A 17093-nucleotide genomic window follows, 5' to 3' on the forward strand; every position below is an offset into this window, starting at 1 on the left:
GTAATCCTATTGATGACAAGGATCACTGAGCAACACACACTTTGTTGTGACTACTTAATAGTTAGTTACACTCACACAGGTAATAGTTCGTAAGCATTTCCCTAAATTTGATTTAAAAAAAATTAAAATTAAAATGAATTTAAAAATACATTTAAATTTTATTATTCAAATTTTTGTTTATTCAAAAGTTATTTCACTGAAAACTACCTATCAGCATCACTACATGAGTAAAAAAAGTCTTTGCCTAGTTAAACCAGGCTTACAGTGAATCCATTACCCCACGTCATAAAAAGGAAATTTGATGATGTCGCATCAAAACAAAAAAGGCACATTAGTAACTCGAACAAGAGATTTCATTGCCATAAAAGTTGTAAGCGTCAGCAGCAGATCGATCGTCGGATCGGATGAGCACATTAGAAAGCAGCTGATCGCCTCTCAAAACTCAGATTCTTACCCAGACTTCTATGGAGTCAAATAGCTTCATTGTGACAGTCTGGAGCTAAGAAAACGACGTTAAAAGCGCGCAAAACATCTAACAGGAGCGCAGAGACGAGGACGGATAGTAGCTGCTTCACGAACAAATCGCTCTGTGACGTCACAAATCTACCGTATTTTTAAATTACGCCATTTTCAATCAGTTTCCGCCCTGCACTTTCGGAAGTCATCCTGCATCATTTCCAGTTTCTCAATTAAGTCAGAATACGGGTCACTTGAGTAAATATGACACTTGGGGATTCACTTAAACAATATTTACTTTTGCCATCAGCTAGTGTTGCATTTAATTCCAAAGAAAAATCTATTTTACATCTTATTTGGTTTTGGGCATTTCTCCTCTGGCACAAACAAACACGGAGGCACAGTGGAGTGAGAAGCTCCCAGTAAAGGTGCTTCTCCCATGAGGATGACCCAGTTAGCCACAGGGTCACAGATTAATTGGCACAATGTGGGCAGATATTAACATCATCATCATCAGCCAGCAGCCATAATGCAGACGTTTGGGTCTTAGCATCTACAGAAACATCTTGTTTTCCTCCACAGCTATGTTTTTGGAACAGAGTGTTATTGATACATTGTTGCATGGTCAGTTGGGCTCTGGCAAGCTCCAAATCAGTCCCTGTGTAGAAAGGAGACCATTGATATGCTGATGGTAGCCTGGCTGTGTCCACCGGCTGAGAGGAAGCATCTTCTGCCTGCTAAACGAAGCCCCCCAGCTCGCTTCCCCAATCCCCACTGCCAAGCTTTTCACCAACTCCTCTCGCCCGTTTCCCAAGTAGAGCCCGTGACGAATGCGTGTCTCGGATATTTCATATCCACGTTAGTCCCGGGGGGATATGTCAGGGGCGCACGGTCGACTAGGGCGAGCTGGGGATATTTTTGTCTCTGCTCTGACACGAGTAATGAGACAATCTGCGCCCGGTGCTCCATCATGGGAAGATGACGGGCGGAGAGAAACACCCTCACAAAACCCAAATGAGAGGGGACGGACGCGGGGTGAATTCGGAAACACTTGTCCTCGCTGAGAGTTGAATCTATCTTGTCTAAGGAGGCAGAGGAGGCTTCCTCGCGTGACCCCCGCTGATTTAGTATGGGAGTGGTGTGATGGGAGTCGATGCCTCAGTCATTTCAGTCCACACAGACGAGGGAACCGAGACACGTCCACCATGAGACTCCGTGTCTCCATGACATTTAAGTATCCACTGTAATCAGGAGAGAACGTTTCCTTCATGAGAGCATTTCACGGTAGCATCTCACTCCATCTGTCAGTAAATAAATCCTACTTTTCACACGTTTCCTTGGGATTTCGATGCCACGTCGCGGAGGTGGATGGTGATGGACGGGCGGATGGAGGGAGGGAGAGAGGGAGGGAGGAATGAAAACAGGAAACACGCATGGCCTCATGTGAATGCATCAACAATACGCGTTGAGGTGCTGCGGCAGAGGCTGGCGGTCACTGTGGCTGAAGCCCTCGGGAGGGGGACGGATGGAGAGAAGTTGGGGGAGGTGGATTGTGTGTGTGTGTGTTTGGGGGGGGGGGGGGGGGGGTATACAGTCACTTGGTCAAGCTTCCTATCTTGGCACACCCTGTTCTGCCCATTTCCTGTCTGCCCAGCTCCACCTCATCTTGAGTTTACCCAGCCGACTTGTGTGTGTGTGTGTATTGAAGCACAATTGATGATCCACGTGTTAACAAAGAGGGGGGAGTAGACCAGCCTACCCAAATTAAAGAAGCAGGGATTACATCAGTCCCATTTTAGACGGGCAGGTCCTTTAACACCACGAGACAAAGTCTGTACGTTCAGTTTGTTTACGTCAAAATGTTCATTTCCTGTGACCTATAGATGAGTTCCTTTGTGGTGCAACCCTCATCACCAGAAATAAACACCTGAAACTGAAGCTTAACCTTACAACAGTGCGATTCACACACACTCACACACACACACACAACATTAGCTCGTGAAATGTATTTTTACATTTTAAGGATAATAAATGGAAAAGCTTTTTGGGCCAAACATTTTTCCGTCTCCGCCCTGTTCACAGACTGAACAGCCACTCTGTGTTTCTTGTTTAAGGACCAATTTAACATTTTTACATCTGACGTGCACATCCGCTCTCATAGAACAGTCACTCTACACCTCTAAGAGCTGGAACAGAGAAGGGGAAGCGAAATTTAACGCGGTCTTTACACACACACATACATACACACACACGTACACACACACACACAGAGGAAAGCCTTAGTGTCCTTCATGGTGAGAGGACTGAACTGCACTCATATTGCAGTAAATATTTCTGCTCATAAGTGATCAAACCTACAGTAGCACCTCCACTCATCATGTTTTAGTTGTGCATTGCAGCCTGAAGAACGATCAAGTGCAACAGCATGAGGATGAGGACGATGAAGGAAGATGAACTGCGATGACCCATCAGCCTCAGACTGGAAGCGGGCGCATCACACTGCTCATTATCTCATCAATAACACACCGCGCTTTGGTGGTGCAGATCCGTCCTGTGGGATGATGCGGCCTCTCAAGAGCCCATTAAGAGCATGAAAACACCCGAGCAGCCAGATACTTGGGAGTCAGTGACCTCAGAGCGCCGGGGGCAGGGCGGAGGGCGGCAGGTGGTTAAAAACACAGACAGGCACATGTGCTTAAGGCCGGGCTGAAGGGCTCGTCGGCATAATTAAACTTTCAGGACCTACGCCCCCACGGCTGCTTTATGATCCTCCCCCTAACAGGAACGATCCCTGCAGCCTGGTGTGAATGAGCCTCGACCCTAAAGCTCCACTTCCTGGTGATGTCATGAAGATGCATTATAAAAGGAACATCTGTGCTCCTCAGCCCACTTGCTCATTACTCCCAACATTAAACACAGATGATCATCACAGTGTGTGTGTGTGTGTGTGTGTGTGTGTGTGTGTGTGTGTGTGTGTGTGTGTGTGTGTGTGTGTGTGTGTGTGTGTGTGTTTTCACAAAGGACTTGAAGGTGACTGACATAATGAGACACACTTTGTCCCACAACAGTTTGGAACATAAAACAAAAGAAAAGTATAAAACAAATGACTGACTAACCATCCAACTGCGGTTAATAGCAGCTGTGAAAATGACCTATGCTCTTTTCTTTTTAAAGTAGAATCCATTATTATCCATCTGTTAGTAGCTAGTGTGTCAGTCAATAACATATTCAATCAGGTCTTATTAGAATCAGGACTGAAATCAAACGTATGCCTGATTTATTACATTAATTTTACATGTGATGAGCTCATTTGGTATGAATGAGTATTAATGAATCTCTGATGCTGGAATCTTAAAATAAATAGGGAGGAAACTTAATAGATTTCCCTAATTTTGATATTTAGGACAACTAGTTTGAGCAGCAGAGTGACAGTGAGAGATTTCATATAGGAAGAACAACGTGTGAAATTACTGTAAACATGTTTTCTTTGGGGACATTTTCACAACTCAGGCGTGTCGCAACAAATCAGGAAGGGCAAAGTCACGGACACAATATTTGGTGGAGGCTTGACACACTCTGACCTTGTAAGGAAGTCAAACAAATATCAGTCTCAGCCATGATAAATATAGGCCATGTACAGAACTCAGCCATCCTTAAAGAAACTGTAACACCCACAATCCTCTTGCATCCAGAACCTTCTCTGATCAAATGACCTATGAGGACTGTTGATGTTGCTTGATAAGAAGAAACTATCTGGCTTTGACTTTTGGATGTATTTGGTGCCAAACAGCCAGAACACAGTGGCACAGAAGGTCGGGTCTCGAGGAGTCCATTCCAAAACAGCCGGTACTTTCCCAAGCAACACAGAACCCAAAACGCTCAGCGGAATGAATGAGTGGAGGATTTCCTTCACTGCTCCTTCGCCATATCTAAATTTCAGTGCAACAAAGACTTTTTGTGTCATCAGAGGAAGCTCACCTTTGCTTTCATCTCATCATTTCTTCTTCTCTCTTTTTTAATTTCTCCTTTAAAGCTTCTGAGAGTCCCCCCCCCCACCCTCGGAAAGAGGACTCTGGGTGTGTGTGCTTTCATCACCCACCCTCCCCCACTCCTCATCTACAAGGGTCTAAAAGTGCACACACCCATCCATCCGTCCACCCATGTTGGCAGTGAATGGACGGTCTTGTTGCTTTGGCGTGTGTGCACCTGCTTCATTACAGTTCTCCTGCCTGTTATATACATTACATATACATTAAACTGTATATACATCCCACAGTATCCAGAATCCAACACTAAATCAATGCATTTCAGTTTGTTTTTTTTACGCTTGTTTAGCTTTCAGATGTGTAATAAACCTCCTTGAATATTGTTCACCCGGCTCACTATGACCTCTCTCTCTCTCTCTCTCTCTCACTCACACACACACACAGACACAGACACAGACACAGACACAGACACACACTTTGTAATTGTCATTCATGTCACATTTGGCTGAACTTTTAACACCGACCTGCTGCTGGAAACCAAACCGTGAAAGTGTAACGGAGCGTGACTTGGTGACATTTTACTATCTCTGACCCCCAAGATACACACACACACACACACACACACACTGCTTTAAAGCGCACAAAGCCCTTCTGTGAAAGTCTGGAGCCCAAAACGTAGGCTGGTTTAGGGTACGAGGACAAACATGTAAATAACCTTAAGAAGTGATTTCCATGTGTTCATCCGAGACCCTGTGGACCCCCTTCAAGGGACCCTGAACGTCGCACAGGAGGGGAAGCTTGCAGACCTTTACAGAATTCTTCCTCACAACAACATCCAAAGTTCCCACGGCCACAGTAAAGCAGTAACATCCTGACATGCCCCTGCTTGCAAAGAGCACTACTTGAGTATATTCTCGCAGAACAGCGCTGATGTAAGAAAAAAAAAGAAAAGTAGAAAAGCTCCGGGACTTGTTGGACGCCACCCCACCTCCTCAAAACACACAAAACCTTCACACTATCTGTCGCTTAACGAGGAAATAAAACACTCAGGCACTTACAATCTTACTGAGATCCATGATCGTCCTCAGACGGGGGGATCCTCGGGAGTTGAAGACGGGGATCTGCGGGCTTTATCCTCCGGTGGAACTAGTAACGGGAAAACGGTCGGGGCTCCAAAAGCATTAGTGAGGAGAAGGAGGAGGTGGAGCGGGCCGTTAGCTCAACATGTGTCCCGATTTGGTATTAAAATGATTCCCCCTGCTCCTTCCTTCCTCCCTTCCTTCCTTCCGTGTCCCTTCTCCTTCTCCTCTCTTTCCCCCGGCCCTGTGCTGCTCTGTGATCGGCGAGGCTTCCAGCATCCGACCGCCCGAGAGCCGCGTGTGAAAATGAGCCCTAAACCCTGAAGCACGGGGACATCTTTACACTCCAGGTCCACCTAAATCACCCCGCTTATGGACGTGCCCCCCATAGCAGCTGAGCCCGGGCCAGTGGGCTACCTTTATTTTGCAAATAGCCCGCTCTCCGCCTAGACAATAGTAGCATGGAACCCGCAGAGTGGGATGGCTCATACCCGGTATGGTTCCCAAACTGGGTTCCGGGGACCGCCGGGGTCCTTGCAGGGGTGGGCTCCTGGACATGAGCTAAACTCTTTGAATAGCTACTGTTGCTTCATTCATATGGTGTCAACACAAGAAAACACAGATTTAATGCTGCATCCACACACTCCTCTCCTCTGGGATGTGTTCCTCAGGGAAGAAAGGAAAATGGACGTCTATGTTCTTCTAATTTTTTAGAACAACATTATTGTTGCAGAAAAGGAGTTAGCGAGCTCTTTCATTTAGCGCACGATGCAGATATCTGGCCTGAGGGAACACTGGCACCAACTAGTCTCTCAAAAGCCCTTCCTCCTCTTCATCAAAGTGACACTAATGAAAGTTAACTACATGATAAGCGTGATGGCATACAGCCAATTGTGTTGGCAACAGTGATTTGTCTTGTTTTGTTTTTCTTATAAGAGGATGTGGCCTGTTTTAAATGTGGATTATCAACAGAACTCCATTGTCACTCTGACTGTTATGGTATTATGGATGAGGGGAACACAGAAAGCTTACAAAGTGCTCGTTTTAAAGGTGCAAAAGGGGAAAGAGCTCAGCTTCCATCATCATAACACTTTTAGGAGAGTGCTGCCCCCATCTGGTTTAACTGAGAACTTCTTTTGTGTGTGTGTGTGTGTGTGTGTGGGTGCGTGTAACAGAAAGAGACCTCACTCACACTGATGAGGTAAACAAACATTTTCTATTTTCAAGGCTTAACAACTGATTGCATGTATTTCAGCCAGTGATTGCTGTCCTGAAGGAGGAAGAGGAGGAAGAGGAGGATGCTCAGCGATCCCTCCTGGATGGACTGAAAGCCGGAATGTCTGGGACAGATTTGCATGTTGCTGAAGAAAACAAATGTACTGTATGTGCAAATCGATGACAACTGGGCTGACATGTTACTGTATGTGTGTGAGACGTTCGCAACAAACGCTACTGCAGGAATCAAACCGATCCAGAGTGGAGGTTTGAAGAACATACTACAATTACTATGCTTTCCTTATTCCTGCCAGCATTGCGCAATATAAAAAAAAACACACTTGAACCAAATAGAAGCTGCAATCCAACAAATCCATCGTATTTAAAAAGCACTTCAATACAAATAGAAGACATCAGCTGACGTGCTGAGGCCGAGCCAGTGACAATGATCAATACGCTGCCTATTACACCCATCAGGGCTACTACACGTTATACCTCCAGGCTTCTCAACATAAACAGTCTGTCTGGAGACAATGGCTGCTCTTATCCACAGGGTCTCTTCACTTCCTGGTACGGCGTGGGCCCTTCATAGAGGGCAGCCCGACAGCCGCAGCATTTCTCACATACAGCACTCCCACTCTGTCTCGGCCTGGATTTTCACTCACCCACTCCGACGCCCCTACTTCTATTGTGATGTATATGTGATAATGTATTAAATATTAAGCCTACGCTATCTTGAGAAACAGTAGAAAGAGACGAGAATAGCACAAACTACAGGACTCTTCGTCATAGCTGGGTGTTTTCTCTCTCTAACCATGATCCTTTCATTACTATGTGCTATGAAAGAGGTTAAACTACATCTCCATATTGTAAAGATGACGTATCATAATAGCAGGGTTTTGTCACTGAATTTACAATCGATCAAACACTCCCTATTGGTTCTGAAGAAGGCAAAGGTCGACTTTAGACAGACCTGATAAACTTCTTCGTAAAGTGGTGACAACACACTTTAGTTGTGGCTTGAGTGTTAATAATGCTGATTCCAAATAGTGAAGCAAAGTTAAGCGGCCTCCTTACATATCAGATTCATCATAAATATCATATAAACCCAACGTTTATCAAGTAATATATTGTTAATCTTAATCAATCCTTGATTAATCATTAACATTCCTATTTCAAACCCAATATTATAAGATAGATTTCTACAAGGCGTAACTTTTAAGTGGTAGTTGTAGTCAGGCAGAGAAGTGATCCATGTAAATGCCACTCAGATCATTTCCATTCAGTTATGAAGCCAAAACACTGTTTTATGTTAAGCAAACAGGTGTTTAATCCCTGTCTCTCTCTCTCTGTGTGTGTGTGTGTGTGTGTGTACACAGGGGTTAAAGTCCCCAAACTTAGTTTTCTTTCCCTAAATCTAAAGTTACAACACAAACATTTACCAGACTGAGTGAACATGTTCAGCCAGAATCGCAGTGTTCAAAGCTTGAGGTTTGTGGCTCAACAGCGATACTAAAAGATGTTCAGTTTGTTGTTATTATTACTCATCAATCTATGCATGTTTACAGAGTCAGTGGAATATATGTACAATGCATTTTGTTTCACTTTGATGAGTATTTGAAAACAATAAATGGAGGCGTTCATCCTGTAACGCTCTAATTTGCATGTCAGAAGCTGACACCAGTGTTGTGAGTTTCAGTTTGACTCTTATATACCAAAACAAAAAGTAACCTTTAAATTGTTTTTGTCCTTTTCCGAATCACTCTGCAACAACACCGAAATCCGAGCCACAATAACGCATGCGACTATACTTCCAGACGTTTCCAGCACTTTGAATTCCAGGACGGAAAAGGAAGTACTCAAGACAATAGCAGTAGGGGGGAGAAGGAGAGAGACTGTGTGTGTGTGTGTGTGTGAGGGAGAGACAGAGATTAAAATGCTTGTTCAGGTCCAGCCTGCTGGGTCCTGCTTTGCCCATGAGCCATGGCTCCGCTCCTCCCCTGAATTCCACAGCTGCCAGGGCACCGCACAACGCCAAAGGAGACAAGGGGGGTGCAGATCCATCCATACACACACACACACACACACACACATGCCAAGAGCCACATGTAAGCATTCACAGACACATACAGATGAGTGACCCCAAAGTCAAGGGGAAGAGGTGGAAGCCGGCAGGTCGGTCTAAATTTAAGAGCTTAATTATGTAAGTTCCAATGTGGTGTCACTCAGCAAACCGCACTGAAAGTCCCAGCTGAGGCGCTGGTGTCACAGCAGCCTTCTGCAGGCTCTCATTATGGTTCACATTGGTCCAGAGATTACTACCTCCACCTAAAACCACCTCTGGCTGCCCTCTGACAGCTCTTGGAACGGGTTTGTGCAAGTGAGGAGAGAGACATTCTGACATTCTGGAGCCTTGAGATACAACACTGGCTTATTAAATATGTGCGGTCTTGTGAGTGGAAACTAGTTGGGTTTGTTTCTATCGGAATTACAAAAGGAACGTGCAACCAAAACATACCATCATGCCTCTGGAGACAAAACATGCCAAAAAATTAAATCCCACTAAACTCTAAATGAAAGAGTCAGCTGCTATTATGGGGCTAAACATGTCATTAAACGCCAGCGCTGTGAACTATCTGGCTGCCCTGTTCTGTTCTTTTTATAACCCGGCATGGACACTATGACAGAGAGGAACACACCCAGCCTGTTTACTCACCCACCTCAACTCAGATAGGCAGTTGTGAGAATCATTCTACACAGCAATAGCTTACACATTCTACACAGAGCACCACGTTACAAAATGATCAGACATAAACAACTCGCATCCTAAACCAGCATCAATCTCAAAACTAATCTGTTCTACCATAGAAATATGACAGAGATGTGTGTTTATAGTAGGCTTATCAGTGTAAATATGAAAGCTTTCACTGCATGTACCTAAGATTTTATGGCTGAAGGGCTGCAGCTGACTGGAAATCCTATTGATATGAGTAGACAGACACGGAGACAGATTTTTTTTTTCCATACAAGAGATGAGAGCCAGCCAACCAGACAGATTTAGTCAGCTTGATTAAATTGAAGTTCGGATGTTTGACTCAAACTATTTGTTGTCTTTTTTCTGGAACATTCACCCCACATGATATCACAACTGCAAGCGGTGGCTCAGCATGAAAAGGAACTCTGTGTGTGTGCGTGCGTGCTGGTGACAAGTTAGTTTTGACACACTTCCAGGGAGGACGGGCCCTCTGGTGCCTGATAGTGACCTAGTGACTAAACCCGAGACACATGAAGCCACAAATGCGTCTCGCTGTCTCTAATCCGCGCCGCCGCTGTCCCGGATGGCAGAGTCATGGGGTGCAGACTGCCTGCAACCATCTACACACAAAGCTGCTAAATACCTGCTGTGCACATTTTAGGGCCATGTTGGCTGTGAATGGGAGAAAGAAGCTCCAGGCACTGGCTGGGTTGAAAAAGCTCCAATGCTTGGGCAAGGCAGTTTGCTTGGCTTGATTCATTTGACCTACTTTCCCCCCCCCACACACACACTCCTCCCTGGCTGTGCCTGGTCTGGGGAGAGGGGAGGGGAGACCACCAGGCAGGAAGCAGCAACAGCAGACTCCACAACATAACATGGAATCTACATAGGCTCACTATAGGAGGAGCAGCCTTCACTCCATGCTTCATATCGTAGCCTGTAAAGTTTCCTTCATCAGATCCTTTCACATTCAAACTAATCACAACAAACCACAACACACTGAGTTCATATCTACTTGATGCATGTCTCATTATTACAGGCACGACCACAGTACCATCAGCACCACTGCCTCTGATGCAGTGTGTGTGTGTGTGTGTGTGCAGGGCCATAGAGGGACTGAGCCCTTCATACAGTATTTGTGTGTGTGTATGTGTGTGTATACTGCCTCACTCCTGTCTGCTTCAGCCTTTAGATAGGCTCAACAGCAGCAGTTATATCCATTCTAAAGGCCACTGACCTACATTTCATCATCTCCATTGTTGTACAGTAGCACTCATTCATCAGACACAATCCTGAACAGACACAAATTAAAACAACTGCCATTGATCTGGGCGAATCATGCCATGTGAAAATAAAATATACAGACTAAAACATGTAGTGTAACTTAATACGCCATGTTTATATTTATGCGTACACTGATATACACGCCAGAGCAGAATGTGACTTTGCGCCCCTGTTGCCCGGCATAGATCCGAGCTTCACTTCAGACCAAATCTCACACTACAAACATCTTGTTATTGTCGTCACAGCAGCTTATAGCGGACAAGCACCGAGCTTCTTCACCATTTTGCTCAAATGTATAACATGACGGCCCCCTCGTCCGTACCTGGCCTCTCTCAAAGTTTTCCTTCTCCAGCTCCAAGCTGTTGGCTCCGCCGCTCCGCCGGATCACTTTGGGGATCGCGTTCGGTACTTGCTGCATGGAGCTTTTCACTCGATCCATTGTCGTCTGTGAATTGAAAAACACACCAACGAAAAATCGGATCTCTCTTTAAATATGCTAGACTTGTAAAAAGAAATGTTTGTAATAAGCCCTAGAGTAAGTATGGCGGGCAGGAGTCCATGCTGTGCTGGACTCAGCCCGGGCAGCGGATCACTCGGCCTGGCTGTCCAACACCCCAGTGACAGCAGCGGCAGCCTGAACGGTACCATAGTAAAGAGCGCCGGGGTGGGACGGATCAGATTTCCGCTCCTTTTTTCAAAACAAAACTTTTATTGCAGGACAGCGTTGTAATGTGTGAGAGTTGAAGAAACACTACGACCATGTACAGATACAGATTCCATTAAGTTTGTTGTTGCATGCCAAATAGTGTATCCCATTACAGGATATTATTGGATGTAGCACGACAAAGCACATTTGAAGAAACAACCAATAAAACGCACACAAATAAATACACACACGCCGATTCAGATTTAAATGTGAAACAATGAAACAAATAAAGTATTCGTGACAATTTTTAGAACATTTACAAAACGGGGCGATTCAACATTAACACATGTGGATATGATTCTTTTTTTTTTTTTTTTTCACATTAAAATATAAAAATGACCATGAAATGACGATCATGCTGAGCTTTACCTTTAATTTTTTTAAATAAATGTACACAATATGTTGAATGAAATGTAAAATGTGGGAAGCACGTTTTTCATCTTCGACAGATAATAGATCACAATTGAGAGTAACGAGGAATGTTGGGAATTGTCGCAGCCGAAGCGTTTGCTAATCCATTTTAACTTGTTGAGCGCAGTGACGGAGCCAGCAGACAGCAGTACAGTGCAGGCAGCTTCACACAAACTCTGATCCTCCTGCTTCTGAATATCTCACTGTACTGTTCTGCAGCCTATGAGAGAAAATACGGTCTCTGAATAAAACCAGCACTCCGTCCTCATAGGTAGCTCCACGTGACCCTACTGTGCACGAAGGCCCATTCACCTGAGTGCTGATGAGCAGGTTTTATTTGGATACTTTCTCTGGCTCCCCACAGCAACTATCACAGACTCCTCCCACTGTTATCTGCCACTGGTTGGTGTTCCAGCGTGGCCCCGCCCACACCATTAGTAATGTGTTTTTGCTGGCTTATCTGAAAAATGACAACAGTAATTTTTTATCACATGTTAGGATATGAATATTATTGGTTGTATATCTGGTTGAGGAGGGAGCACGTGTCTGTTATCACAAATGTAAGATAAGATCCTTTGTGCAGCCACTGGCCAGGTGCTCAAGGAATCTAATTCATTTTATATGAGGTGGACTCTATTGTGTGTATTATGTGTATTTTTCATCAGCAGATCTAGTCTGGGCGATATGGTGAATGCTGACACAATGCCACATTCAAAGACTCTGTGTTCAGGATCAACAATCGGATGGATGCCTGTGTGAAAAAATATTTTATGTGCAAGATCACATGGTGCCAGTAGCCCAATAATCACGTCACCAACAACAATGTCCTCTCTTGCTGTTTGTTCTGCAGAGGCACATGGTTCCCTGATGTTCTGCCAGCAACACTTAAGAACACATTCCGTCTCTGTCAGTGGGGTGTCAATAAAAACTCACTCTCACCAGCACTGTCTGATCAGTGATACTGTGCATAATCAAGAATAAGCTTAAGACCGATTGGGGGTCTATTAAGGAGCCGGACTGAAAACCACTCTAGTTAGATGTTTGTATCAGATGCAATCACAACCGCCTGACTGAACACCAATAGCTAAAGAATGGCTGGTTTGAATCTGGTACTTGTGTAGCACTTATTGACCACCTACTAAATTACCTCAGCATCCAATACTGAAGAAAGTAAAACATTGGAAGATAGCTGTGGTGAGATTACTGATCTTATAAATTAATTATTTTCCATTGCAACAAAAGGCAACCTTTTCCCTCAGTTGCTGAGCCATGGCAGCCTATTTTCTATACTGTATATGGCTCAATGCTGCCCTCAGCTGGTCAAAGTCAGAAACACACAATTACATTCCTTACACATTTACCTTTGCCTTGAAAACGTAGATGAGCAAAGGCTTTATACTTTACGCACACACAAAATATACAAAAAATACGGTATTATCATTATTAGTATTATTATTATATTGAAAGCAAATGGCGCGGGAAAAATAAAATAAAATATAAACTAAAAATTAGATTTAATAATTAACTTGTAATAACCGACTCTGTCGTTACTGGGTGTTACTCACAGTGTACCGTGTGAGTGGGTGTACTGAGGAGGATGATTCAGAGAAAAGGATAGTGTGACACGAAACCTCGCGAGAATACCGCTGTGAGAGGACTGGGGCTTGGTCTTGGAAGTTTTCAGATGCATCTGTAGATGAATCATAATAGCATCAAGATGTCCGGACGATCAGGCCGCGCTGAGACCCGAAGCAGGGCTAAAGATGACATCAAAAAGGTCCTAGCCGCCATCGAGAAAGTACGCAAATGGTACGTAGACTGACAGGAGGGCAATATGGAGGGAAATGTATTAGTTACACCGTAGCGGATAGCTGCTGCGTCGCTCAACAAACTTCAGTCGGAAAAGTTTGATGACTGACGTGGCTAGAGACCAATCGGTGCCCCCGTTTGAAAAAGGAGGCGGGGCTAAGTGAGTTTTTCCGCCGAGACCTGTCAATATGGCTACAGCCTGACATGCTGTGCGCTATAAATGAAGCGATCATCCTGTAGGCAGAAATAATCGTCTCAATAAGCGACCCGGGAGGCTAATTTAACAGGCAACGTGGTTATTGTCTGCACTGTACAGACAAATGTAAGATATTTGGCTAGCTTTCAGTCCTCCTGTATATTACACATTGCATAATAATGACATTTTACAGATGAATGCTATGTAAGCACACAGACTAGTGTTCAACTTCAACTGACCCCCTTACTCAATTTATTCAAATCTGATATCATCCCCAGGGAGAAGAAATGGGTTACAGTTGGAGACACATCCTTACGCATATTTAAGTGGGTTCCAGTAACAGAAACAAAGCAGGTGGGTTTATGCCACGTTAGAAATCCCCCTCTGGTGCTATTTAGCTGCGTTTTTCTGCACCTCCCTCATTAGACAGACACTGTAATCTGTCAATCCCTTCTCTGTTTTCAGATATATCGCACCAAATCTACAGGTGGAGAGGTCAGAGGACTGAAAGATGTAGTTTTGGAAAACACTAGCTCTTTACTGGATTTCACAGGTAGGTCTTTGACTTAAAATTCCTCAAAGGCAGATGGTTCTGAATTATTAAACGGACTGCATGCATAATGATGTATAATCAGTACAAACAGTGACTGGATAGATAATTTATCCAGGTTTAGAATTGTGTTCATGTTGCTGAACAGAATGTAAGTCACACAATAACAGCGTGGGGGGGTGAGATTTACAGTAAAGCTGTGCAAGTTGGTCTGCTATGTACTGTACTTTGAACTCCTGTTGTATCTGCTTCAGATGAGAACAGCAATCAGAGCTTTCTGTCAGACGTTTACCAGCCTAAGATGGATAACAGCAGCAGCACCTCCAGCTCCCAGCAGGTCAGCCCCCCACATAGCTCCATCCTCCGGACTGAAGACTCTCAGCCGCCGATGCTGGGCCAGGAGAGTGTGGATGGTACGTGGATGGGTTTGTAGAGCTCACAAAAATGTACGATTGTTCTTAAGTACAAACATTTAATGCTCATTCTTACATATGTATCAATCACAACCCATCTCCAGAAACTTATACATGGATTGATTGATTTTATTGAATAGCGATCACATGTTGCCATAGATCTAGGAAATCAGATAATTGTGTACTATACTGTCATAAGAGCTACAGCATCAAGTATTGAAGACGGTAGAATAGGCTTCTGCTCAGTGTTACAGGAGGGATCTAATCACTTGGTGAATTGGACTGTCTTGTCTTTATTATAATGTCAGATTTGCTTATGTTCACATCAGGGCTGAATTATTTGTAACCGTACAGTTCTGTCATACTTTACATTTGTTGCAGTAAGTGTGTCATAAGCCTAATAAGCATGTGTGACCTCCATGTGTTGTTAGGTTTCCCTGCGGACTATTCGATTCAACATTCTTTTTAGATCTATATGTTCTGATAAATAACAGCAATGTTAGGATGTTTATGCATGCTTTGCTATTAATTCAGAGCCAGTCCACTCTGGACAGGAGGGGGCAGATGAGCCACCTACTCTGATCAAGGAGGATCTTCTTTCATCAGCCAGTGCCAGCAGGAGCACCCCAGACACGCAGGTTCACTCTCCCAGCATGGGTTAAAGAAAACCAAATAAATTGTAAATTGTAAATGGTATTTAGTACACACGAGTATTTAATTAATTAATTACTGTATTTCTTTTTTTTAACAGGAAGAACTGGATGAAACTGGAGCACCTCCTTTAAAGAAGATTTGTACAGGAGAGAATGCTGTTCTGAGATAGCTTATTTCTTATCATTTTTTGTCAAAATGCATACAATGCCTGCCATCAATTGCTGTGAGTTTAAAAAGCTTAAAAAATATTCTGAGGCTTTGTTGGTGTATTTACAAAAATATTACATGTTATTTTTTACTTCATCTCAATAAGCGATTTAATTCCATTCCCAAAACAAACTCCCAGAATCAAACTCCCAGAACAAGCACAAAGGTGTTTCAATTGTTTGGGCTGAATAGTCTCCTCAGGATTGTGTGGGCATGTACAGACTGAACCGGATTGGCATGTCCCAGACAGCCCTGATGGGTGTGCACACGTGAGAGATAACTTATAGATTGATGAACCTTTGGTAAATTTTGATGACATTAGGAAACTCCCGGCAGCCCCCCAACTTTTAACTCGAGCAGTACTGCAGACGTATAGAACATGAGCAAAGGAAGCGAAATTGCATAAAGTGGCAGCACTGGTTGTAGCTGTAATTGCAGGTTGTGCCCTCACAGCTACTCCTTTACATTGCACAGTGAAGAGAATCAGTGTTAAAGTCTAAATATTGTCTAAGGCCAAATTAAAGCTTTGTAGTTTTAAGTCATTTCTGAAATTACTGGTCAGGAGTTTCTAAAATTAGTCCATTTTAATTGCTTTTTTAGAAATATTTTTTATTTCCATTCACAATTGCAGATGTCTGGATTTATGCTGTTTCTGAATTATGACTTCTTCCCAAACTGAACTTTGCTTTTACATGCTAATGTATCCTGTTGCATCACATTTGAGTTTTATAGTATAATTGAAAATAAGTTTGATTAGTAGCTTTATTTAGTTCACTTTTTAGATGTGCCATGAATACAATGCTCAATATGGAACAATGCTCTTTTGACTTACACAAAATAAAATTCTTTTTATATTTATATCATTTGCCCATGTTTAGAACTGAGACATTTTTTTGTAAACCATAATAAATGCTACTTTCCATTTAAATTAACCAATGTCGCAGATTTCTTAATTTCTTCATCATTACATGTCGTGTCAGGCCAATTATCTGCTGTATGTAATGAGAAGCGGCTCAGAGGCCATCCTATTGTTCAGTCCGGATGAAAATGAGGCCCGCACCACGCATTGTGAAACCCGTTTAATGACTCAAGGACGTAACCTTCCTTCTTCACTTTCATCAACGGTATTATAATAGACGCTGAAAATTAGTTTAAATCATTTATATCGAGTTTAAAGGGGTGGATTCTTTATCACCTGACCTCTAGCCTCCAATTTATATGCAGCGAGGGGCGCGGCTTTGTTAAAAGTAACTGGCACGTCGTATCAGCCAATGACAGGCCGCTGTAGAACAATTCGATGAAGGCGCTACACTCAGGGAGCCAATCAGCGTCGACGTAGGGCGGTCCCTGCATACGACGCCGCTTGCTGCCG

The 17093-nt window shown here is 43.7% G+C and overlaps 2 protein-coding genes across 3 annotated transcripts in view; one reads left to right on the forward strand and one right to left on the reverse strand.

Moving 5' to 3' along the window:
• Positions 1 to 11408, reverse strand: part of hip1 (huntingtin interacting protein 1) — a 29103-nt gene extending 17695 nt beyond the window's left edge. Inside the window, exon 1 of one of the 2 annotated variants that reach the window (XM_076146045.1) lies at positions 11098 to 11408. In XM_076146045.1, coding sequence (XP_076002160.1) covers positions 11098 to 11214 — 117 coding nt within the window. In that variant the 5' untranslated portion in view covers positions 11215 to 11408. Of the gene's footprint in view, positions 1 to 5500; positions 6002 to 11097 lie in introns of those variants that run through there. The other variant, XM_076146046.1, reaches the window with a different exon arrangement.
• A 2115-nt stretch (positions 11409 to 13523) lies between these two features.
• bcl7bb (BAF chromatin remodeling complex subunit BCL7B b) lies at positions 13524 to 16641 on the forward strand. Its single transcript, XM_076146552.1, has 6 exons — positions 13524 to 13701; positions 14176 to 14251; positions 14363 to 14450; positions 14702 to 14860; positions 15395 to 15498; positions 15612 to 16641. The coding sequence occupies exons 1-6, from the start codon at positions 13589 to 13591 to the stop codon at positions 15681 to 15683; spliced, it is 612 nt and encodes a 203-aa protein (XP_076002667.1). The 5' UTR covers positions 13524 to 13588; the 3' UTR covers positions 15684 to 16641.
• The last annotated feature ends 452 nt before the right edge of the window (positions 16642 to 17093 follow it).

The sequence above is a fragment of the Genypterus blacodes genome, unplaced genomic scaffold (assembly GCF_046128005.1).
Source record: "Genypterus blacodes isolate CSIRO-AG114 ecotype Tasmania unplaced genomic scaffold, CSIRO-AGI_Gbla_v1 ptg000032l_1, whole genome shotgun sequence".
Taxonomy (NCBI): domain Eukaryota; kingdom Metazoa; phylum Chordata; class Actinopteri; order Ophidiiformes; family Ophidiidae; genus Genypterus; species Genypterus blacodes.

Coding starts and splice junctions, on each gene's coding strand:
- bcl7bb (XM_076146552.1), top strand. CDS start 13,589: ATGAATCATAATAGCATCAAGATGTCCGGACGATCAGGCCGCGCTGAG. Junction 13,702..14,175: donor ATCGAGAAAGTACGCAAATG/GTACGTAGACTG, acceptor TATCATCCCCAG/GGAGAAGAAATGGGTTACAG. Junction 14,252..14,362: donor CAGTAACAGAAACAAAGCAG/GTGGGTTTATGC, acceptor CTCTGTTTTCAG/ATATATCGCACCAAATCTAC.